The 26,368-nt window shown below is 34.0% G+C and overlaps 1 protein-coding gene across 1 annotated transcript in view; it reads right to left on the bottom strand.

Annotated features, from left to right (window-relative positions):
• Positions 1 to 10,708: 10,708 nt before the first annotated feature.
• LOC123663925 overlaps positions 10,709 to 26,368 on the bottom strand; it is a 120,300-nt gene continuing 104,640 nt past the window's right edge. The window contains exons 2-11 of the mRNA XM_045598567.1: positions 20,802 to 20,972; positions 18,497 to 18,652; positions 17,876 to 18,041; positions 16,145 to 16,755; positions 15,475 to 15,618; positions 13,647 to 13,832; positions 11,869 to 12,104; positions 11,330 to 11,690; positions 10,805 to 11,246; positions 10,709 to 10,761 (exon numbers count right to left, since the gene is read on the bottom strand). Of these exons, the coding sequence (XP_045454523.1) occupies positions 10,709 to 10,761; positions 10,805 to 11,246; positions 11,330 to 11,690; positions 11,869 to 12,104; positions 13,647 to 13,832; positions 15,475 to 15,618; positions 16,145 to 16,755; positions 17,876 to 17,960 (2,118 nt within the window). The 5' untranslated portion in view covers positions 17,961 to 18,041; positions 18,497 to 18,652; positions 20,802 to 20,972. The remainder of the gene's footprint in view (positions 10,762 to 10,804; positions 11,247 to 11,329; positions 11,691 to 11,868; positions 12,105 to 13,646; positions 13,833 to 15,474; positions 15,619 to 16,144; positions 16,756 to 17,875; positions 18,042 to 18,496; positions 18,653 to 20,801; positions 20,973 to 26,368) is intronic.

Genomic DNA, 26,368 nt, shown 5'->3' with positions numbered 1-26,368 from the left:
TTGCGCTAATAATCCGAATAAATCCGCTCAATGCAATTTAAAGTATGCCAAGATTATGTTAATACTGGTCGTTAGTATTATTAATATTTTTTTACGTATTAAAAATTCTAAGAATTTATTCTCAGTAATAGTTAAACATTATATAAAATTACTAGCTGACTCGACAGAGGTCCTCCCTTGTGAACTAACAAACGCGTGAATTTTAAAACAGAAAAAAAATCTATATAGAGACATACATCATAATCACAGCGGTATGTAATATCCTTTATGCCTATTCTCATACCTACCTTAATATTATAATAAACGATCTAAAATTTATGACTCCTGACACGAAATTTTTATATATCAAGAGATTATTAATTCAAATTCTTTTGGTAGTCATCATAAATATTTAATAATTTATTATTTTATATGGCAATTTCGCTTTTCATCTCAATTTATTGAAATAATGGAAACCGAAACCTGTATTAATGATGTCATTCAAAATATTCACGATAGAACTAGTTATATAACTGCTATGGAAATAAAAGTTTTTAAATTAGTCATAAATTATCGACTACTACAAACGGTCGGTAGCTGGTTTAAAACGAGTAGCTTTATTCAAATTGATTCAAATATCCAGACGAAAATGAAATAATTTTTAATTAATATTTAATAAATAAAATATTTTTCATAATGGAATTGCTAGAGGTCATCGAACTGAGACGATGAGCCCTATTGTTTACAAACAACGGTATGTCATTAGTTAACGCAGTGTTGAAACAGAATACTAATAAAATGTTTAGGGAATAACTTCCGGATGTTTATAGACAACGGTAATCGCGATAAAATTGATTAATAAGTTTTATACAGTAAAGTTTTAAATAAGAGAAAAGCAAAGTTATTACGAACGAGACAGTCGATATGTAAAAGTATATATATGTTCGCTCGTACAAATGTTATTGCGAATAATTCTAGACTGTGTTACGAAGGTCACGTTTATGTAAACGTTTTGACAAAACATTTAGCATTCTCTTAAAATCACACAGAAATTACGACATCCACTTTAAATAACGTTTTAATAATGGGTAATTAGGACAAAATTACATTGAAATTGAAAATCGGTAAATAAGCGAAAGTGTGAACTCATGCGCATCTAGTTTCTTACGAGAAAAGTGAGCTCAATGTAAATTGCACTAATAAAGACGCGTACACAGCGGCTAGGGTTTACGTACAAATATGAGAATTACCACAAATATTTAACTTGTACACGACACACGCGATCGAAAGTTATAAATTTTAGCGCGCGGCACGTCTGCCGGCCGCGACGTTTACAGCTGATCTGCTGTGGTATATTATGTACTTCACCTTTTCGTTTAAGTTGAAATTATCAGCGCTTGAAGCGACTGCACCCAAACTATAAGCAGATTATCATAAATCAGGCAGAAACAATGCAGCCATTAAAGCGCTGTATGGTTAATGTTGATGATATCGTGTATTCGATACGAAAACATAATTAAAACGAGTAACGAGGTACCAGTTTTTTTCTTGGCCAAAAATTTTAAGTAACGCAAAATCTTTATTGTAGACCCAGAAAAGAACAACTTATTTAAATTAATGTTACCTAATATATTTTTTCACATTTTTTTCTTACTCTACATTTGTTAGTCTCTATATGTCTCTATCTATAGCTTTTAAATCAGAACTATAATTTACATATATATACATATCGTAAAAACATTCTAGTTATATAATAGTATTAACTAATGACGTTCTTAATACGTGTGTTTAATATTCCAATCGTTATTTTGTACGTCAAATATATATATCTGTAGACGCTTAACAAAGTATTACACTTCTATAAATTACCGTTTTTAACATTATTGCAAAAACAACAACGGCAAGTTTGTTAAATAATTTATTTTCCAATGTTCAATGTCATTCTTAAAAAGTTATTTGTAAAATCATAAACCGAAATAGTTTATTTATGTCTTAAACAATGCCAAGAATAATTAAACCTGTGTGTTGTTACACTTTGACGTAAAAGAACTGAACACAGTTGGCTTTATTGATAATAAAATCTGTCGTATAAAAACAGTTTGCAAGGTCATACGTGATTGTTCTAATTTGTAAATATCAGTACAATTTAGCTTATACTTGTATGTATAAAGGTAAAGTTTCACCGGTTTCTGATAAAATTGTCTAAGGTATAACCATGTATCCATGAGGTAAAAGTTTATTATATATATATTTTTTTTTGTCAATTATATTTCTTTTCTTATTTATCTACCTCGAACTTATGAATCTTAAAGTCGTAGCTCATTAGTTAAAAGTTCAATTTAAAAATAATTGTGTTTGCTCGCAAACGAAAAAAAAAAAACCGACTTCAATTACATCGACGAGTAATACAACGTAGATCGACGACAAAATAGTCAAGTAACTACGCGTTATCAAAGATTACTCAAAAAGTAGTTATCAGATCTCAATAAAATTTATATGTGACCACATGACAAACATCAGCTTTCGATTAAATTAAAAATTATTAAAATCGGTACACCCAGTAAAAAGTTATAGCGGATTTTCAAGAGTTTCCCTCGATTTCTCTGAGATCCCATCATCAGATCCTGGTTTCCTTATCATGGTATCAAACTACAGATATCCCCTTTCCAACAAAAAAAGAATTATCAAAATCAGTACATCCAGTAGAAAGTTATTGCGGATTTTCGAGAGTTTCCCACGATTTCTCTGGGATCCCATCATCAGATCCTAGTTTCGTTATCATGGTACCAAACTAGGGATATCCTCTTTCCAACAAAAAAAGAATTATCAAAATCGGTACATCCAGTAGAAAGTTATGCGGTATAATACAACGTAGGTCGACGAAAAAAGCGTCAAGTAAAAACGCATTATTAGATATAACTCGAAAAGTAGTTGTTAGATCTCAAATAAATTTAAATGGGACCAATTGGCACACAAAATCTTTCGATTAAAACAAAATTTGTCGAAATCGGTCCACACGGGCAAAAGTTCTGATGTAACATACATAAAAAAAAAAAAAAAAAAATACAGTCGAATTGAGAACCTCCTCCTTTTTTGGAAGTCGGTTAAAAATTTAGTACAATAAACTAGAACGCAATTGACGTATTTCTTTGTTTCAAAGATTAAAATTAACGAGTAATTTTCTTTTACTAGTAAAATAAATAATAGGTTGGCAGACAATGACCTTGTTTAGTTAGTATTAAATATTTTATATACCGTACCTTTTGATATAGGATAATTACTAAACAGAGAGCTATTATTTAGGTAAATAGAGACATAATAAGACGGAAAATATTATGGAAAATTCCTTTTTAATTCGATCCAACATTTGGCTATAATTTATATACAAATGTATAAACTTTTAAAATTTAAGTAATGAAAGAAAAATAGCTAAATTATTTTACACAAAAAACACCTTCCTGCGAAAATAAACCTAATTTTCAGACGCTTGTCTAACTCTAGCTTACAACAAAAAACAATGCACTTTTTGCACCGCTAAAGAACCTTGAAAATCTCAATGCACTTTTTACAATCTAGCCTTGTTCTCTTATTTTGCATCTAAGTATCGCTTACGATTACCGCCGAAGGTTGGTGCTTAAATTGCGCTCAACGAATAATAATTCAGAGAAACGTTTCCCTCGCAGTTCGTAATAAGTAAACGTTTTCATACTTTGATTGGAAAGTGAAGACTGAGTAGCGATTTTATGTTTATTTTGTATTATTATAGGTATATAATAGTAACAAATTATACACTTCTTATGTTCAAGATCTTCTATATTATTGAAAATTAAATTTGTCACTATTTTATTTTGTCAGTGAAAACCGAGCCACTTTTTATGATTTTTCTTCTCGTTTGTATGTTCAATGTAATTGAAAAATGTATAGTTGTTAAAAGTATGAGTGTAAGTGTGCAAAAAAGAATGCGTTTGTGTCACTCACTTCATGTCGGTTAGATTTATAAATAAAACTGTCATTACGATCATAGACAATATCGATAAAAAGTAAATTCAATGGCCGTCGATTCAAACGAATCTGTGAAGTAATTAACCCTCTTGTAGTAGAAGCGATGTGAATTCCACATTCCACGCAATTAAACCTTATTTCAAAATAATTAGAGTTCTTTCGAAATAGGATCTCTAAATGGTTACAGTAATCATCTTGTCAATCGAACGACTACATTTAGAATATTTAAAGATTTTTAAAACAAAGATGTTTAAACTATTACGTTTAAGAATTTCACAGAAAGTATACAAAATTTTATCAAGCAATAACACACGAAAATATTTTAACTATCTCTAACACACCGTAACTAAAATTTAAACAGTCAACGTTTAAGCAATTTCAAAATAAAACAAAAATATATTTAGGTGAGCTTACATTTTCGATTGGAACTTGTGAATTTCCGAATGGATATAACTATCTTCGTTGTCACGACCATTATATAACAAGTTTGAAGCACAGACATCGAATTATTACTGAGAAACATTGTATTGGTGCATCACGAGGTACCCAATGTTTACTTAACAATTTAGAACTCTAGACTATATGATGTCACGTTTTATCGTGATCTAATGTATGAAAAACTATTGACTAATGTAATTTTAACTTTGATTTTATTTCGTATCCGTAATATGAAATGAATTCATTTTCACTCAATTTTAAATATTAATTATTTAAAAACGTGCGGAACTGTGTAATATATTCAAGATGCGGTTATTACGGTTTGGAGTTCGTTGAAGGAAGTGTACGGATACAGTTTCAAATTTTAAACTTTACTAAAATTATAACTCAACGATTGATACATCCTTATTTCACATTCTTAATTATGATATGATTATGAAGGTCTCTTTTATAATAATTTTAATCAAATCACTCCCACTGTTTCTTACAAATCAATCTGTAATATGTATAAAAATCAATGTTTGACTGTATTTCCTTTATAGAATCGTAAACTATGCATTTGATCATGTCATGATCTTCAGCAAAGCGTATAAAGGTTTCTGAGTTGGTACGAAAAAAAAGCACAACAACGCGCGCAGGGTACAGCTAGTATATTTATAAATCTGAATTACGTTTTATTATATTATATACGTAAATTTTTATACAACGTATTGTTCATTTCGTCGGAAATGACACTATGCGACGTTAAGACTTTTGATTGTTTTATTTTATTATACTTAGTTGTGTCTTTATTTTGTGTCTTACTCGATATTTCCTTTGGTCTATTTTATGGTCTAGCAGACGAAACAAGTAGCTAGACGGCAGTGATACGTGTTTAAGTTATTTGTGAACCGCTGCGTATATTTTTGGAGTAACTATTTGTGTCTGTACTTATTTGCCGTGAATGCTTTGAAACGATGGCCACTTAGGAGCGAAAACCTTTTAAAAACACGTTTACTAAATCTATATTATCGACACCCGAGTACTTATCTCTTAAACTCGTATAAGTTTGTCTTGTTTTTAAAATAGCTTCTAAGGATATTAGCTCTATGAACGTAAGAGAAAGATTAAGCGTTTTTAGGGGTGAATGTCTTAGGTATTGTGAACTATTAAAAGGCCTTTTATGAAATGTTAAGGTAAAAAGAATATCTTTAAATAATAAAATGAATATTTGTTTAGATCAATAAGCACAGCTACGAGCGGTTGTAGTAGATACCATAATCCTAAGTCTTGCGAAATGATTCGGACGTCCTCACTTTCGTTGGGACTGTTCCGCTTTCGCGAGCAGAAATAGACTCCGCTAACTAAACGGCTAGGCGTGATCGCGCGCCATATCGCCGCTTCCTGGATACAAATGGGGAACTCGGGATTTTGTTATTTTTTTTTTTTGACACAAATTTAATTATATAATTTTTATAAATAGAAATATATTATTGTATAACTTTTTTAGTTAAAGATACAATAATGTTATTCGAACTCAAGAACTGTATTAGTAATAGGTAGAACAATAAAATTAATATAAATTACTGTAGAGTCAAAAATGCTAAAAAAATATTAAAACTAGTAACAGTATTTAAAATTTTCAAAAGCAAATGTAATTTTTTTAATATTTTGATACTTTTATAGTTACAAACTACTACTAACGTACAAAATAAATTCCTATTAATTCAACGTAGCGTTTAAAAGCGTAGGAAAAATAGCGCCTTCAAAAAATTTTTATATGTTATTCATATGCCTACTTCAATAAAAAAAAAATTACAATTCATTCACACTAGAAAATTAAAGACATTTTTACTAGATCAACAACTTAGTCTCCAAGACAAATCAGAAAGCACCAACAAATTAACAGAGAACTTTCCGTGTATAGAAGTCATATAAAAGCGTAATAAAATACTCGGCTACTGTTATCCAAGGGCTGCCATAAATTCGGTCAATATTAAATTACATCGACTGAACTGAGGCGAACCAGTTCTGAAACTCATAATGCATCGTCGCCTTGACTGTGGACAAGTATTTATACTTAGCAAACAGATGTTGCTATCGTGACATGTAGAGCATTTAAAAACTACTGCACTTTTATTATTTAGCGTACAAAAAGTGTTTTAGTTTACTAAACGATCTAGTAGAGTTAGATTATTATTTTTATTAATAACGTGAAAAAAAAAATTGCTTTATATTTAAACTCTACTATTAAATTGATTTGGATAATCGTTTTCAATTGGAAGATACCGGTAATATAAAATATGCGGGTCAAACCACTAGAAAGAGTAATATAGTAAAATAAAATAAAATCTGTCAATATAAAACAGTGGCATTAATCTGCCTAGCTGACGAAGAGACTACTGTGTGGTTTAATTTAAAAATAAATCAATATTAAAAAATATATATAACTAGCTGACCCGGCGAACTTCGTATCGCCTAACAGTCGATTCTTTAATTTTATTATTTTTTTTTTTAGAATTTTTCTCTCCGTAAGAACCATCCTCGTACTTCAAGGAATATTTTAAAAAAAGAATTAGCGAAATCGGTCCAACCGTTCTCGAGTTTTGCGCTTAGCAACACATTCAGCGACTCATTTTTATATTATAGATTGGTAGAAAAAACATAATTGTGTTTGCTCGCAAACGAAGAAAAACTGACTTCAATTACATCGACGAGTAATACAACGTAGATCGACGAAAAAATAGTCAAGCAACTATGCGTTATCAAAGATTACTCAAAAAGTAGTTATCAGATCTCAATAAAATTTATATGTGACCACATGACAAACATCAGCTTTCGATTAAATTAAAAATTATTAAAATCGGTACACCCAGTAAAAAGTTATTGCGGATTTTCAAGAGTTTCCCTCGATTTCTCCGGGATCCCATCATCAGATCCTGGTTTCTTTATCATGGTACTAAACTAGGGATATCTCCTTTCTAACAAAAAAAGAATTATCAAAATCGGTATATCCAGTAGAAAGTTATGCGGTATAATACAACGTAGGTCGACGAAAAAAGCGTCAAGTAAAAACGCATTATTAGATATAACTCGAAAAGTAGTTGCTAGATCTCAAATAAATTTAAATGGGACCAATTGGCACACACAACCTTTCGATTAAAACAAAATTTGTCGAAATCGGTCTACCTGGTCAAAAGTTCTGATGTAACATACATAAAAAAAAAAAAAAAAAAAAAAAAAAAAAAAAAAAAAAAAAATACAGTCGAATTGAGAACCTCCTCCTTTTTTGGAAGTCGGTTAAAAATCCCAAAATGACTAAACAAAGCTTTCAAAATAATAATGTATCTAACATCATTTAAAACATTCGTAACGATTTGGTAATGATTCTCCACAGGCGTTCCGAACCGGTCGCAAGGGCGCTCCATGTAAGAAAACCGCAGAGAGATCAGCGGACGATCGCATTTTGCGAGTAACCAGATATTGTGGAACATCAGGTTCATTAAATATGTATTATTAATTATTCGGAAAAGTGATTGGGTTCGGACTGACATGGTGTTGGAGTTTTTAAAATATTTTCGTAATTTTTGAATTTTTTTTACCTAAAATTAGGGTAGGGGGGAATCTAGACTATTAGGTAAATTTCGGTCTGAGATTCTCAAGTTAAACAAAGTTTATCCAACACAGAGAAATAATCCCCTACCTATTTTCATATTATGTTATTATTATTTAAGTAATTATACAAACCTTTGACGTCTCTCTGTAATGCGGGCGACAGAGTCCCATCACTGAGGGCCACTTCCAATAGATTGATGTTTTCCCGGCAACGAGTTACAACCTCCGTCTGCGTAGAACAAAAATTCAATTTGCTAACGGAAAAAAACTTCTAGAATCTTCTTTTATTTCAAAAATCGAACCAATTAATTCGAAAATAAGTTACAATTTTAAAATATAAAACTTACTAATGTATTAAAATCTTCGTCTTGCAAATAGCACACAATCTCTTGTACGAATCGTAACATGCATTATTTCGATTTACAAATTTTATCCGAATCCATGCACTATATGTTAAATAAATTGCAAACTCTTCCAAAATAATTCAGTAATAGTGCCAAAGCATTAAGAATATTCAAGACTGACTAAAGTTAAGAGAAGCAAGTTGAAGGTAGCCAAATGCTTACAAGACAAAATTAAATTATGTTTTTTTCGTAGCAAATTTATTTTTTATAAATGTTGATAGAGATGGGTGTTAATTGACTGAAACTCCATTTTGATTTGCAAATTGAAACATTTATTCTTGTAAACATTTATACAAAATCATTTTAACTTTTTACATTTTGTAAATAAAATCAATTAACAACCTAGCCCTAGTCAACATATTGTTAATACACTTACAAAATCTACATTGAGATACTGCGGAGTTCAGTCAAATCACATATTCGTATAAACTAACATTATGCGAGACTTAATAATTAATTTATGTAATAAATTACACAACCAAATTAAGCAGTTAATTATTCCTAGAATTAATCGCGATCACAGGTAATCACGTTTTCGATTTAATGTAGATTTGTTATAAATAAAATAAGTTATGTAAATTGGCTAGTTCTAAATTGTGATGGAAATATCAAAAGTGATATCAGCCATTGGAGGAAAACGAATAATCGATATTAAAGCAATGGTTACACCGAGTTGTAAATGAAGCTGCCCGAACCTGCACCGTTAACTTTAATAGACAATAAATATATTACTTGAATATATCTAAAAGTTATACTTGTTCTAGCACCGAATTATTGCCACCCATTGAGGAATAGACTAATTAAATTAAAAAAATAAATAAAAAATAACAGGCTGTTAGTAAGAAAAACAACACACACATGTTAGTATGTAAATTCAAACGACCAAAATTAAAAAAATATATATAAAAATAAATATGTGATTTGAATAGGACATGGTTTTTAACATGCTTATCGTTGATAGCGTGAATACATTATAAAATAGCAAAACCACAACAAACTAGCTTTACACTGTAACATCGAATAGTGAACGTTCAAGATAGCAGTCAAATGTAAAAGATAATTGACAGGCGTCACAGCTTACGGCCGCACATGATAGTATGATATGATTACTGCGTTTGTCAGATTATATATTTTTATAATATAATAATTAAAAATGCTTATTTTGTACCTATATAAATTTCTTAAATTACAAGTAACATGGAATGTATATATATTTACTAAACTGCTTAATATATAAGCGTATATATAATACGTGTATAAGCTTTTTTTTTACATTACTATATTTCAATTTATTTAGTGACTATTATATTTTAGACTACTGACGTCATGTCGAAAGTGAGACACTCATCGATTAAAAGACTTCGACCGAGGAAACGAAGCCATCGCGAGCGCGCACTCTAATCCGCAATCTGACAATCGCAGTGCTTGCGAATACTTACACACACACACACAACAACTAGGGGGTCGTACATTAATCACGTGAGGGTCGAAATTTTGGAGAAAACTCATAAGGAGGAGGAAATATCATAAGGAGGGGTAATGAGATATCAAGGTATTTATTTTTCGTTGAACGCGCAATTTATAAACCACGAAACATTGTAACCTTGATGACTGTCTTGGTGTTTGTATAACGATGATTAATTTTTAAATTTAATCACGTTGTACCCTAATGTAAAGATAATATTCTGAAAATTTACAATATACTTTGCATAAAAAAATACTCTTAATATTTGGTTATTGGCGCCCCCATTTCTAAAACCTGGTGAGGTATCATATCCACCGATAAGGGGTTCAAAGCTTGCTAAAAAACATTCCGAGATTAATGTACGACCCGAAGACGGCCAGACGTCACTGAATGTGTACGTAAACTATGAGAAGTATCGAGAAGGCGGTGACGGCGAGGCAGAGACGCGCTCGCAGACACGGGCGCACGGTGACGCACGAGCGCCAGTCGTCGTCGCTGTCGCTGTAATCGGTATCGAATGGTCTTACGTAGTCGAACGAGTGCAGCAGGTCCGGCGAGGCCAGCAGCGCCTCGGCCGCCGCCAGCTGCGCGCTCGAGCGCCGCACGAGCGCCTCCGAGTCCGAGTCGCGGCGCCCCGAGTCGTCCGCCGAGCGCCGCACGAGCGCCTCCGAGTACGAGTCGCGGCGCCCCGAGCCGTCCGCCGAGCGCCGCACGAGCGCCTCCGAGTCCGAGTCGTGGCGCCCCGAGCTCTCCGCCGAGCGCCGCCTGCGCTCCGCCAGCTCGATCTTCTCCAGCTCCGACTCCTTGCTCTCCTTGCGCCGGCGGCTCACCGAGTCCAGTATGTCGGGCCGGTTGTTGACCTCCGTGTACTCGAGCGAGCTGTTCACCTCGTCGCTGGTCAGGTTCGAGCTGTGTCTCCGGCGGCTCAGCGCTTGCACGTCGAGGAGGTCGAATTCTGGTCGTTTGCCATTCTTTCTTTCGCTCTCGGAGGGCTTTCGGCGCCGGCCGCCCTCGTTGCTCTCGATGCTCGTGTTGTTCCTCGATCTCTCCAGGCTGTCTTGGAGGTACTTTTTACGTTCCGCGCTCGACATCGACTTTTTCGGTTTTCGGGACGGAGTTTCGACCGGGGAATTCCTCGTCGGCCGCTTGTACCGCGGCAGGCTCCTCTCTCTCGACATATCTGAGGGCGGTCTACGGCGACGGGTTCCACTGGGACTTTGATCGTTTTCGGGTTGAGCGGATTGACTTGAACAACAATCGGACTGCGAGTCTAGGAAAGCTCTGTAATCGTCTCCGAATTCAAGAAGGCGACGTGCTGCGTCCGAGTCGGGTGCTTCAGAATATGGCTCCGAGTTGTATTTTTCCTGCAAACAAAAAAAAAGAGAGAAATATTAACAATTCAATATTTTACAGTTTATAAGTTTTCAATTCAAAATGTGATTTTTACCTGATAGAAATCCCAAGCTTGTTCCGAAAACGAACTGTGTTCTTCTGTTCCAGCCGTAACACTTTTGTCTATATCTGAGTCTTTATCTACACACAAGTCCCACATTTGGCTAGGATCTCCTAGGCTTAGAGACAAAAACGTTCTCTCCCTTTCCATACTCCTAGTCAGCCTAGGTCGAACGGCTCCGCCTTCTGGTCCTAACTTAAAGCTAGGCGTCACTATTTCAGCTTCATTTTGTTCTGGAATGGCACTGTCTTGTTCCTTGGTCGAAATATGGGTTTTTTCGATGCTTCTGCGCAGGTTTGCAATCGTGGCTAAGGGTTCGTCGCTGTCGTTGCCTGAAGTTGAGGTAGTGTCAAATCTGTTCGAAATAAAATTTAACGTTGAGAATTTACCGTCGATTAAGATACATTACATATGCGTTCACTATTTAAAACATATTATTATTAAGGAGATGCGATAAGCTTAAAATGAATTTATGTAAAATGATTGAAAATAAAGTTCGCCGACTTAAAGACTGTACAATTTAACATTCTTACCTATTTTTCCTACTAGTGGCCGGATCACTTGCAGCACTTCTTTCATGCTTGTCTTCAATCTCTGGGCTTAACCTTCCACAAAATGATAACGATTTCACAAGTCTCTCCCTCCGGGCAGTGTTATTGTTATGGCGCCTCAGTTTCAATCGTTTTCTTCTCAACCAACACTGTTTGTCGTTAGCTTCGACGCATGACGTGCACGCCTCTGTCATTGTATTTGTGCTTGAAACGTGACCCTGATAAGAGAAATAACTATAAATATACAGAATATTCTAGATGACAAATTTTTATATCTTTATTATTCGCAGAAAGAATCGATAAAGATATTGAGATAAGAACATTCAAATTAACATAAATCTTTATGGTTTTTATTTAATAAAAAGTACAAATGTATATAATATACAAATATATTGACGGAGGCTTTGGCGTAGTGGCGTTAGAGTGGCGAAAGTTTTATTAACATTCGTTAGTTATGGGATTGAACCAAAGGAGGCATTTCTGAGCCTACCCACATTACAACGGAGTGCGATATTAATAAAAAAATATATAATGAAAAGTGGGTAGTTTCACAATTGTTATTACAAATACTGGAGTTCTTAGTAAGAAAATTATTCGCTAACCCGCAGTGGTGTAGTGTGGAAGATGACAAGCTATCTTTTAAAACAGATTTCATAAAAAACATTTACTTATTTTTTTATTGTAGTCTTATAAATTAGATGTTTCTGTTATGAAACTAATGGTTACGTGGTGTGCATGCACTCGTTCGCTGATCAAGTGTTACAAATGTTCTGGTATAAAATTATCTATATCGTTAATATTAAGCTAGAAATACTAATCATATTTTTTTCCATTAATGAGAATTTTTTTAAGTGGACAACACCGAGGTTTGAGAAAACGAATTTAATAGTGTGAAATGACTAAACTATATATCATTTCGGTTACGATAACCACCCGACCACATACGTGTTTAGCCGCTCAACAAAAATTGAGAGTGTGACTGGAAAGTCTTAATGCATCTCCCATATAGCTCCGATTTTGCTCCCACAGATTTCCATCTGTTTCGGTCTCTTCAGAATTCTTTAGGTAGAGTAAAGTTAACATCAAGAGATGACTGTCAAAACTACTTTACACGGTTTCTTTTTTTTAATAAAAGGCCCCAAAATTTCTACAAGAACGGACTTCTGACGCTATATACGAGGCGGCGGCAAGTTATTGAACAAAATGGTACATAATCATATATTATTATTAATGTAAAAAGTTTTGTAAAATCTTACCATGAATTCCTATGTCACATACGAATAAATGACCTATTATAAGACCTTTATTTTGACACTTACCTGTAATTTTAATCCAAGAAAATAATACCAGGACCAATATATTTATTTATTACATATACATGCAATATTACGACCGCTCTGGTGTAATGGTGCGTGCGCCTAAATACTGACGGACTTCCCGCTCGGAGTGGATATTTGTGTTTATACAAATATTTATTTCCAGTCTTAATTGTTAGTCCTCGTGGGTCTCCAAATCACGGTTTCGACGCCTCGGAGAGCACGTTAATCGGTCGGTCCCGGTTGTCATGTACACCTGATAGCGATCGTTACTCATATATCCGCAAACCCGCACTGAAGCAGCATGGTGGATTAAGCTCCGATCCTTCTCCTACATAGAGAAAGAGGCTTATACCCAGCAGTGGGATATTATGAAGCGTATGCAATATAAAGCCAAAAATAAAGGGGACGCACCGAAAAACTGCTACCGTATTGAAAATATACCTGAACGGTGGTCGAGCTGCCCCTCATGGAGCTCGAGTTGGCGACCGGGCGAGGCGCGGCGATGGTGTTGAGCGCGGACTCCGATATGGACATGTTGTGCAGGTCGGCGGGCGCGCGCAGGTGCGACAGGCCCGACACCGACCACGGCCGCGCGCCGCCGCCCGCGCGCTTCTTGCGCAGCTGCACCTAGCGTTATGGCGTCGAGCGTCAGCGCGGCCGTGTGCGCGTTAGCGAGTACGATCGATAGTTACAACAAGCTTGCTTCAACGTGTTCGGACATATTTCTGAAGCGTTACTCTATTTTACCTGCGAGCTCTCTTTGCTACTCAATTTTACATACTAGCATTAAATTAAAGTAACAGCCCGATAATCCATTTACGTTCTGCTAGTTGCAGCTAGCGTTTTTACCCGTGAGAATTTCGAGTTCTTGTGTATTGTTATGGATTTCCAGTTATTATCGATAAATAAGTTTACATCAAAATCAAAATAGCTATCAAAATAGCCTTCAAAAGCACCATCGAATTGTCATTTTACAAATTTTGTTATTTTGATTATTTATAAAAGTAAAGCTACCACCGTTTCGAAATGTAGTTTCTACAGAGAAGAATCGGCAAGAAATTCTGCACTCTTTTAAAAAAGATATACATACATACATACACACATAACTAATCACGCCTCTTTCCCGTAAGGGTAGGCAGAGACCACTTCTTTCCACTTGCTACGATCCTTACATAATTGTTTCGCTTCGTCCACTTTCCTTATTCCCTTTATACATGCTCTTCGGTTTAGAGTACTCTTGACCTGGCCTTTTTTCAAGACGTCCCTAATTTGGTCTCGAAACGTCCGTCTAGGTCTACCCCTTCCAACCCTTCCATTCACACTCGCGTTATACACTTTTTCCGTTAATCGTTCTTCATTCATTTTCTCGACATGGCCAAACCATCTGAGCATACCTTTCTCAGTTTTTGTCACTACATCTTCTTTCAGCCCACAACGTTTCCTTATCTCACTATTTCTTATCCTGTCACTCAGTTTAATACCTATCATACTTTTTAACACTCTCATCTCAACTGAATTTATTCTGCTTTCATATTTCTTCTACCATACCCAACTTTCACTTCCGTACATGAGTGTCGGAACCAACACCCCTCATGTACAGCCAAACGAGCCTTGTTAGACACCTCCCAACTGCTCATAAAGGAGTGCAAAGCTCGATTCACCCTGTTTTCTGCATTCACTCTTCTTTCAATATCACTCTCACACTTTCCATCTCTTGTAAACTTTAAACTGTGTTTTTTAATACAAATGTTTAATGGTAAGATTAAAAGATACATCCATCGTTTATTATTCATCATCACGTAACTGGTTTCAACTCATCTAACTCCTATCCGTCATATTGAATTCCATTTATCACATTTTTTCCGACCATTTGGGGCTCAGTGTGATTTTCTTAAGCATATATCACCATCATATCTATTTAGTTTATAAATAATTTATATTATTTTTCATACTAGTCCTTTTATCTGTCCTAATACTAATCCTTATTAGAAACAATTTACAAAATCAAAATTTGACTTAAAATTGAGTACCGTTTGGGAAATTCAAGCATTTAAACATGAAATGTTTGAATGTTGTGAAGTTCACAAGCTAATATCATTTTTAGTGAAAATATACATAATGTGTAGAAAAATGCAATTTGAATATACAGACATTCAATCCAAGCCAACACCGATAGTTATATTGTGACAATAGCAAATAAGAATAGTTAATACAGTGACATAAAAAAGCTTATAGCATCGTAGCATATTAAAATAATATAGTAATTTACCTTAGCGTGATGGGTCGGAGTGACGGTACAAGTGGACGTACTCATATCCATTGACGAATGTATGTTCCTTTCTTCAGATGTTAGTGAAGTGTCAACTTCGCTTTCCGTCGTATATTCGCCAGATGCGTCGTAACTTTCTGTGAACTAAAAAATATATATAGCTTATTAGAAGAAAAAGCAGTTGTTTAAATAATAAGCATCGTAAAAATTTTGCTACAAGACTAATAACTTACTCTCAGACAATTTTACATAGATATTAGTATTAAAAGAAATAGAAGTAATCAATAGCGTATTTTTGTTGTTAGTTTGTACTGTGTGGCTAAGGTACTAAAGAATTTAGCCACCCCCTCTCTTCCCGTGGGTGTCGTAAGAGGCGACTAAGGGATATCACAGTTTCACTACCACCTTGGAACTTAAAATGCCGACCGGTGGCGGGATAACAATCCAAATGCTGGCTTTGAAATACACAGGCCAAAGACGGGCAGCAGCGTCTTCGGTGCGACAAAGCCAGCCCTGCGGTCACCAACCCGCCTGCCCAGCGTGGTGACTATGGGCAAAACACATGAGTTCACGTTCTTTTTGGCGTAAACTTGTGGACGCCTATGTCCAGCAGTGGACTGTATAGGCTGCAATGATGATGATGAATAGCGTATTTTTGTATACAACATACCTGATTGGTTTCTTTTTTGCCTTCCGAACTTTGATTCAACCATTCCTTGATCCTAGACATTTTCGCTCGACTGACTGATTTTCCTTCCTCTTCAAACATTAGCGGTTTTAGACTTCTCGAACCTTTTTTCTTTGCCATTTGCTGTTGTGCCTGTTTCTGAACCAATTCCTCAGCTTGTATCACAAGCCTCTCGATATCCTTGCATCTTGAATTTTGGTCGACACGGATGAGATCGGGCGTTGACGATTCTAATTTAGGCTTTGGTGATGGGGGTTTGTCTTTCTTTTCATCGATTGGCAATTCGCATTGGATTTCAACTGAGGATGTCATTATATCTGTGGAGTCTTCATTACCAATTTTAGGGCCATCTACGTAAGTCCATTCTTCCTCTGACGATTCTTCCTGCGATTTCTCATCAGTTTCGATCATTTGTCTGTCCGAATCCGTGTCGTGGTGCCTAAAGTAGAACGTAGCACAATTTTTCGATTTCCTGTCTGATTGGTTAAATTTTGAGGTGTCTACCGGTTTTTTTCGTTTAACTACAGTCGGTGGCGTTTTCATTACTATTGGTGTCCTTTCTTTCATATTATGGCAATCGTTTGTGTTGACACCTGTAACAGAAAATAAATGACCATTGTGTTTTGAAATGCCTTACAACTCTTATTATTCGATGTTTAGTAAACAAAGAAGTTTATTCAATGAATACCGTCACAAGAGAATAAGCAAGTACATATTGTTTTCAATTTAAATAAAGCCGGAGGAAAGATATTTTCTCATACGAGAAAATGGAAAGTTAACTGCACGTCGCCCGTTTGCGACACTATGATTACTATTACTACGTTTATGCAAATTTACGGAAGGGCATTGTTCTAACGGCATCATTACGGCAGAAAGCAGAGGAGACGAATGATTTACATCGTACTGAGCTTAATTAGTATTAAAGATCACTTAAACAGTTTATTGAAATTACGTATCTTTGGAGGTAGCGTATCTTTTTAACCTGTTTCAAAAAAGGACGAGGTTCTCAATTCATTATATATATTATTATTATTCGTTATATACCTATTTTGATCATTATTTTTTAACCAAAGAATCGTGTTTGATCCTATTTAAACTTGATCGAGATTTGACGAGCATTTTTTGAGTTATGCGTAACTAACGATTTTTTTGACTACTAGGTATATGTAAATTGAAGTCGGGTTAGTTTCGTTTGCAATCAAACAAAATCTGTTTGTGACCCCTGCACGATGCGCAAAGCAATCCCCATTCTATCACAGAGCGCTTAATATATGTGCCGATATCAATGTACATTATAATGACGACTCGTTGGCGCAGCGGTAACAATTCTGGCTCATGGCCCTGGTGGTCACACATGGCAAACATTTGTATTCGATTCGTGTATGTCGATAAATTAAATGACCGACCGACCATATTCTACCAATTCTAGACGGTTTTAGAACTGCTGGTCTGAAGTTAAACTAAAAACAAATATTGTATGTAATACAAATGACATTGGCAACTAAGAGCTTGTGGGTGTTGTTAATATAATATTTATATAAAAGAAAAACATTTATATTCGTCATAAGAATGTTTGCTGTGGTCTGGGCATTTGTGCTTGTAATGCCGGACCTTCGACAAAGAAGTATATTTTATTTATTTATTTTCTGCTGTGCCCTACCTCAATAACAATATAGCAATTATATTAAAATATCTAATAACATAATCACTAACCGTCAATCTGATCCCCGTGAGGCACAGTCTGGTCCGTGTGCCTCGTGTCCACGTCCTCCACGGACGGCACGCGCGCGTCCGCCATCGCCGATTCGCGAACGAACTCCGACTCGCAATCCGATCCGAAACCTCGCCACTTGTACGTTATTGCATATTCCTGTTCCTCCTGAAATTATCACGTTTCATTATATAAAGGTTGCCTGGATCGCTTAGTTATCGCTTGTATGTCTTGAACAATTGAGTTTAGGTCATACTCTCAAACACTCTAATTTCCTCCGATAAAACCGGGACCTTTCAAAACAAGTTCGAACGGCTCAAAACTTCTAGCGCCTCTTTGTGAATCACGACTCCAAAATCTACGTCATATCTTGCTGTATTTTAAGGCAGCTGTAATGTAATATCATGCTCCCAAAACGTTTGAACAAAATTATTATCAGCTAAAATTTATATAGTACTATTGACTATATTATTTTGAAAGAAAATCTTATCATGAGATCGATACGACACATTTCTTTGATTTTCTTTTATCAGTGATCATCTCAACTTTTTTTTCCAATTATTATCAAACATGTAGGCGTAAGATAAAAAATAATAGGTATTATAATCATAAAGATACATCACCTCAGAGGCAGATTGGCGGCTATCCTCGGAGCTGTCCCTGTGCCTTGCATTGACGGGTGTGCGCTGACGTCGCGGCGAGCCACGTCTGCTGAGCCTCGGCTGTTTCAACGCTGGCTCGTCGTCGCTGTCACTCGCCACATCAACTGGTGGGTAGTTCTGAAAAGGAATAACAAATAATTATTTATTTATCTACTTTTATACGAAAAAAAAAATTGTAATGTATATACGCGTATAGCTTCCGTAAAACACCATCAAATAGGATAGAATTTTTTTGTTTTCGTTATTGTCAGACAAGTTTTGTATAAAAGAAAAAAAAAAAAAATGTTATCGAAAAAAAAATATGACGGTAAGTCGCCAGGTCAGGCAGTAAAATACAGAAATAAACTTTTATTTAATAAAATATAAAATTAAATTAAGACTGTGCGGAAAGAAACTGACAATATGTCAGCCTCTTCTTCCACACTCAGTGACTGCATAAAAGCTTTACGCTTACAATATAGCATCGTGCGCTTTAATGCTTCAATGCATCCATAATGTCTTTATATAAACTGCATTTTCATTTTAATCTATTCATATTTAATATAATGAAGTATTCGTTTACAATACTTATAATATTATAAAATATTATGATTACTTTTATATTCTTTATTGTATGTAAAGGATTTATAATTTTATTTATAGTCAATAAAAGTCATTCTAAAGTATATACAAATAAATATACGACCCAAAAGTCACACACATTAAATCTAAAATTATTTCAATAGCACTTATCCTAGAACACACTTTATTGAATTAGAGTAGAGGTTTCCAAGCGACCACAAATCACAACACATATCCCTAGTGGCGTTATAGAATAATTTATTGGGACATTAGTTTGTGTTAACCCGGTAATTTTATTTCAAGTTTATGTTTAGGCGACAACCCCTTTACTAATGTGATCGAGAGAGAGTTATATCAGTAGGGGTCTATTTTTAAAAAGCCCTGCGGGTGGTTGATTACGCTATTGTAGGGATCCGTGCGAAACTCACAAAATGAACAACGTTTCGAATTGAGAAACATACTCGGCCTTATATTTTATTGTCAGCTGATAAAGGCAACATCGCCTATCAGAGCAGTTTTTTTACTAAAACTTTTCCATGTGCTTACAGGCTTGAGACATGATTTTTTTTAAACAGCTAAATTAATTTTTATTTCTTTTTTAACGTTTAAATATAAATTATATAGTATTTAATTAAGTGGAACGCATCATTTTTACACAAACTAATTCAATCCATCTCCTTTTGTTTCCATTTTATGTTTTGTAATTTATTTATTACCTTTCCATACAAACGCAATAATTTGAATCTTAATTTCTATAATTCTGTCTAAGCCTATTTTAAAAAAACAAATTAGATTAACAAAAAAAAGTTCCTTATGTGTAGTACCAAGCAATTATGTATTACATTAAAGGACAGCAATAAGTTATAACACCTCTCATTATACTTATAGAAAGTAAACTTTGTCAAAACACAATTACGTCGCTTGACTTCAAATACTTTAGGTAACAAAAAATAAATCATTTATTCTTGTCTAGACATATAAATATAGGCAATACAAGAACGAAAACTATATTTGTTGACGCCGTGTTGATGTATACAAACGTAATCATTACAATGTTCACATTTTGAATTGCGTTTGATGACTTTCAGTGACTGGAGACGTTGAGTAATTATTTGATAATTAGCTATTTTTTGTCAATCTCGCTTTCCTCACTCTTGCGGTCGGTCGAAAGTAAAAAGGCAAATGAAACGAACGTTGCATAACCCTAGATGGTTCCTGAGTTGTTCTGTGTCATAATATTTTAAAATTCATAAAATTCAGCATTAAATTTTAATTATGAATAATTTATATTTTTTAATATGTAACTATCATTTTTAAGAAAAAAATTGCAACATCTTTTTTTTTATATGAACCGCGAATTAAGATTTTAAGCATAACTGTTAATTAAGAATCTCATGAAACAAAATATTATTAAACTTTATATTTATTCTTTCGAAACAAAAGCAAAATATGACATAACAAAAAAACCTATAATCTCTTGAAGATGTGAAAAAGTAAAAAAGTAAAAAGTAAATTATATTAGTATATAGTAAACAGTTTCTGTTTAACAGCTTATGCCGACACGGTGAGTCGAAGGTGCGGGTTCGATCCACGCTGGAACGGTCGGTATTTTCGATATGATATTAAAAATGTTTATAATTTCCTCATGTGTGGGTATTGCACAAAAAAAAAACCACAAACAAAGCTTATGCCTTGGGAGCCTCACCTGATTATCGGTTTTCGCGAGGCAGGCCTCGAGATGACACTGCCACTCGATGGCCCGCAGGTACAACAGATGCCAGCGCCTCTCTAGGGCTCGAGCGACGTCTCCGCCGCCGCACAACCGCACCACCGAGCTTACGATTCGACCGTGGCATTCCACGTCTCTTTGCAATACCTGGAAACAAATGTTTGCGTTAAAAATATGGTAACTTATTTTGCGCGTCTAACTATCTTTTAAGCTATGCCTTTTTCGCTTTGTTATATTATTTACAAAATATTAAATATGTCTTTATTTACAACATAGATAACAAATAGATGGAATAAAGTTGCATTAAGATGAAATAATAAAGCAACACAAGCGTAAACGATTAGCATAATTGCAGTGACTGGTATCTGTCACAAAACGAAACACTATTTCAACAATCTAATCATAATAAACGAAATATCTATTCAATTTAGCATTCAAATTACTCGATAAAATGTAAATAAATATAATAAAATATCGGTGATGTCGACATTTACAAAGTCGTTCTGTAATGAGATGGACCGTAGCATAGATTCGAATCGACATAACCGCTATACATTTATACAAATTACCGTCAATACAGATAAATGCATCGATTGCCGTCCAAATTACGTTTATCGAGATCGTTGGCAGCTATTTCGATTTCGATTACAGTTCGAGAAAACGAATGATTCGAGCGAATTGAAAGTCTTCTTTCGGTAGCGGTGAAGGCGACCGAGTCAAGAACATAGGTTGTGGGTTACCGAATTGTTCATTTTATTACGCGATCACACGTAATTCATCAACGTAGACAAAAATAGAAAAGAACGAGAAGTCAGAGAAAGTTGCCGTGTAAAGTAACTGAGTGATATAAGGACGGGTTGTAATAAAGATTGGAATCGTACATCAGTATTATTGAGCTAAAAGATTATGTTAGTCTTTTGAAATGAGTCTGGGCAATGAATTTTTATCTGAAACAACGTGCTCAAGGTACAAAAATAAAACGAGTTGTCGGTTAGTTTTTACAAAAAAACGATTACAGCATCATAAAATGTCAAATGTTAAACACTTACGGCACTGTTTTGACGTTTTTGGATAGTATTATAAAATCACAAGAGACAATATTTGCAAAAGGCAAATAATGTGGCTAGCAGTGTTCAATTATTTCCGTGTATATACAAAAGGTTATTGTTCGGTTTTCTGTGCTATAAAATAAATAAATTTATAAAATAAAAGTAGCCTGAGTTACTCCTTATTACATCAGCTATCTGTCAGTGAAAGTCCCGTCAATTTCGGTCCAGCCGCTTCAGCGGTTAGCCGGAACAAACACGATAGACGAAAATTGTAAAAAAAATGTAATTTTGGTGTATGTACCGAGTATACATCCATATGCATTTAGTAAAAAGTGGTTATTTTAATATTACAAACAGACACTTCAATTTTATTTATTTGTAAAGATACATTTTATTGAATATATATATTTTTTTCTTTAATAGATAGACTTTTCTTTGTCATACGCCCAAGCATACTTATTTATTATTTACAAAGTAGAAATTACTTTATCCAAAAGACACACTATAAGATATTGAGTTAATTTCCATAAGTAAAAAATAATCATCCATAAAAATGAACATGATAGTTTAGAGATATTTCATTACTATTATACAAACTACTATTCGTAACTACAATAATATATTAGAATACTATTTATTTTTTTAAGGCACAATTCTTTCAATTCCAACATTAAAGGTATTAAGATTGAAGCACGATAAAATCATACTCATCTCAGCATCTATTGTTGTGGCCACAACATTCTTATTCCAATCTTGTTGTAATCTCAGTTTCATCATCGACAATTATTATGTTATGTAACTAGTTCTTATCAGTGACCTTGTCGTCGATAATGATACAATTGTGTCGTTGACCTGAGCACATTCACAGATACATTTATGATCGTGATTGGAGATGTAAAATTCTGTGTTGCCATAGTAAATTGTTTTATTTTATTTCTATTTTCGTTACTGCAAATTCTTAATAATTATTATTTAGGTTTAATCAACGTGGCACGCGTAGTTAAGGGGTTTTATAATTTGTCAATATATTTCTGTGTACATCCTAAGCTCTTACAAACTTTACTGCCTACATCTTTAATGCTCGTTTAAGTTTAAGTTCGAATATTTTACTTAACTTTAAAAGTAAAATTTTTAAACAAGTGTGTGCAAATGTAATGAGATAAATACGAAAACAATTCCAACCTTTAAAACTACAAAAAAATTTATTTTACAAAATGCTGTCACTTTGCTTTCTTAAACACTCAATCAGTTAAAATTAATCAATGACGCGATACACAAACGATTTATCAAGTAACTCGCTATCGAGCTAATGTAACTCAGTTATGAATATAATAACGGCTATATCGTACCTACAGTCTGATAATCTTGACAATTGGCGTAATTGTTCAACGTTGAAGTGAAAGTTGACCATTGTTTTGCAATCATGTCGTTTGTACGCCACTGACTGTTTTATCAAAGTACTTTTTAATGAAGACCGACCTTTAGAAATACACAAGAAAAGATACTTTGCTACAATCATAATTATGTAAAAATATACCTGGATGTAGATATTCCTTTACAATAGAAACAGACATAGAGATTTATAATCTTTAAAAAATCGTGCAAAAAGCTGTGAAGTATATTAAAAATACATAGATTTTAATTCACGAGAAAATTTGATTAAAATGATCAATTAGAAATTAACACACATACAAAAATAATAAAGTTATTATTAACTTCGCTTTATGCAAAGAAAATAACCACAACCTTAAAATATTATACGAACATAAATCATTTATGTAACTAGGCAGTTAAGTCTAATAGAGAGGCTTTAGCCATTTCGCTGAGAAAATCAAACACCGCCACACACGATGCAACGGTGACTAGGAGTTTAAATAGCAAGAGGTGCGAACACAAGGTTTGATGTAGTTAGCTATTTACGATATTTAACGATGTCGATACGGCATTTAAATCGAGATACAATTCGTGATATGCCAATTTACGGCCGTGAAGGACTAGCGATACTGCATACATTTCCGCAACACTTGGATTTTCTACACCTATGATTGGTACGATAGGGTACGGTATACGATGGTATCAAGCTGCAGCTTAAAAGTTGTTTAGTTAATTTCTTACTTAAATTAATTATACACTTCTCAAAAATAAAAATAAATAACTCAACATAAATGCACAGTTTTTTTTAACAAAAAGGTAAAAAAGGTTTTTATTTTACTATGAAAACAAATTTAGCGAAAATCTAAAAATCTAACATATACGTGTAAAATAAATTGAGTTTTTTTTTTAATATATATTTTTAAATACAATTCTCATGCTCAGGAAAGTCACTCGAGACCGACCATTAAGTTAATAAGAAAATAATGGTCAAGATTATGATAATTTATTACATTATCATCCAGTAACAGTTATTACTGTACCTGATGATGTAAACTGCCATCGCGGTATTAACGCGCAACCATCGTATGATAACTGTTCATTTAGCTAACATTAATGATTAAGCTCCGCAAAATTATCTCGCAAAGTATATCTGATAGCGCGTAATTTCACAATTAACTGAATCAGGTTACAACCTACCATTAGATACGAAAGTTTTTCTCACTCAAACAAAACAAGTATTTAATCCCTGGGGCCAAATGTTAAAAACGTTAGAAAACTTGTCCAAATTTAATCATGAATTCTAACAAGTTTAAATTTGAAGTATGAAATTTCTCGCTCAAAACCTGCCCCTGTGATGTAAGCTCAAACAGTGTATCTAATAAGACAATCAAAATGGCTGCAACAAAACATACTTATTTCATGATTTATGGCTAGGACGGGTTTAGCTTTAGAATATAAACGTCAAAAGTATTTTAAAGAATCATTACTTTGTTTTAAATGATGTCTTTAAAATTTTATGACGTATAATAAGAAAAATAAGGTACTTGTAGATTTTATTTTTTATTTTTATATCTTATCTATAAATTATTTTATCTATCTTTTTATAGTTATCGTGATATTTTTTCTTTTCTTTAGAAACGATCTTAAATTAGTTTTTATTTGTAAATATTAAAGAAATCTTACGTTGTAGGTTTTAAAATTGATTTTGAAGCTTAACACTATCCAATTTTTTGTGCTTACAAATTGATAGCTCGTGGTTTGAAGTCTTCTTAGATCGCGCCCTAAATGTTTTGAACGCTTTTCCTTGTTGATTGTTGATGGATGCAAGCAATAACTTTTGTTATCACATCGATACGGTATTTTCATCTTTATCGTTATGCTTTTAAGATTCATAGTGGGGTTATAGGGGAGGCACATGTTCGTGACCGTGTATATCAAGGTTATGCAAGCTGGAAGCTAATAGGACTCCCAGTTCGAGTCACGATCGCATTGTAACAGATTTGTATTGTGATGTCGATGGTTCAATGTTTTTAATTTTCTTGAATTCGAAGATAAAGATTTTTTATCACAAAATCAAATTAAACACGACAAACAAAGTAAACATAGTTATCAACTTCGTTACAAACCAGTTAACTTACTAAAACAACGTGATACTAGGGATCCTTGTTAATTATTATCGTTTAAGTGGAACTGCGAACAATAATTAATTATGGATATGACGGGTCGAAATAAAAAATAACTGTTTGAAAAAAAAGTATACCTAAATACGCGCGACTTCCTTCGCAACATCCCTTTCATTAAAGCCAATAGGAAAAATGTAATGTATGTATGTACGCCAGCTTAAGATAAGCTGTGACATCAAATATTTCTGTATATTTTGGAATACTAGATAGTTGCATCTCTTATTTTTATTATTTGTTAGACATAATTTAATTGGCAGGAAGAGACTCGATGAAAACAGCTGACAGGCAAAAATGGGGACAACTGTAGGAGGCCTTTACCCGAAAGGGGCCATGACAGATTAATCTGAAATACCTATTTGATAAACATAGTTGCTATATATAAAAAAAGGCTTATATAATATAGTAATCGACTATTTGTTAGAAACAAACCAAGGATCTTGAATATTACGCACCCATCTTTAAAGGTATATTCTAATCCCTTTCCAACTTTTAAAAGCTCAGTAAACACAGTGACTATTAATTATCCCTTCTCGTTAAACAAAGGTACCAAATTTCGTATCATAAAAATACGCAGTTTAGTATCTGATGTGTATCTGAACACAATCGTATTAACGTATCGTAGTAATCATAGTAAATCAAAAGTTTTGGCGTGATGCATGACCAAGATTTACAAAAATAATTTGAATTTTCGAAATACCTTCAATTTATAGAATTGGACCTGCTATTGTTTATTATAAGTTAGAATAAGCACGTCATTCGCACCATACAAAACGAGATGAAGGCAAGAGTATGATAAATTGTTCTATTGAACGCCATATTTTCATCTCCAATTATCGCACAGAAAACAACGTTAACAAGCTCTTACATATCATTCCGTCGAAAGTTTACGAAATCTTTAATTCCTGGTATTAGAAGTCGTAATTGGCATCATTACATC

Source organism: Melitaea cinxia, chromosome 21 (genome assembly GCF_905220565.1).
Source record: "Melitaea cinxia chromosome 21, ilMelCinx1.1, whole genome shotgun sequence".
In the NCBI taxonomy this organism is placed as follows: domain Eukaryota; kingdom Metazoa; phylum Arthropoda; class Insecta; order Lepidoptera; family Nymphalidae; genus Melitaea; species Melitaea cinxia.
This window is presented reverse-complemented; position numbering and strand designations above follow the sequence as displayed.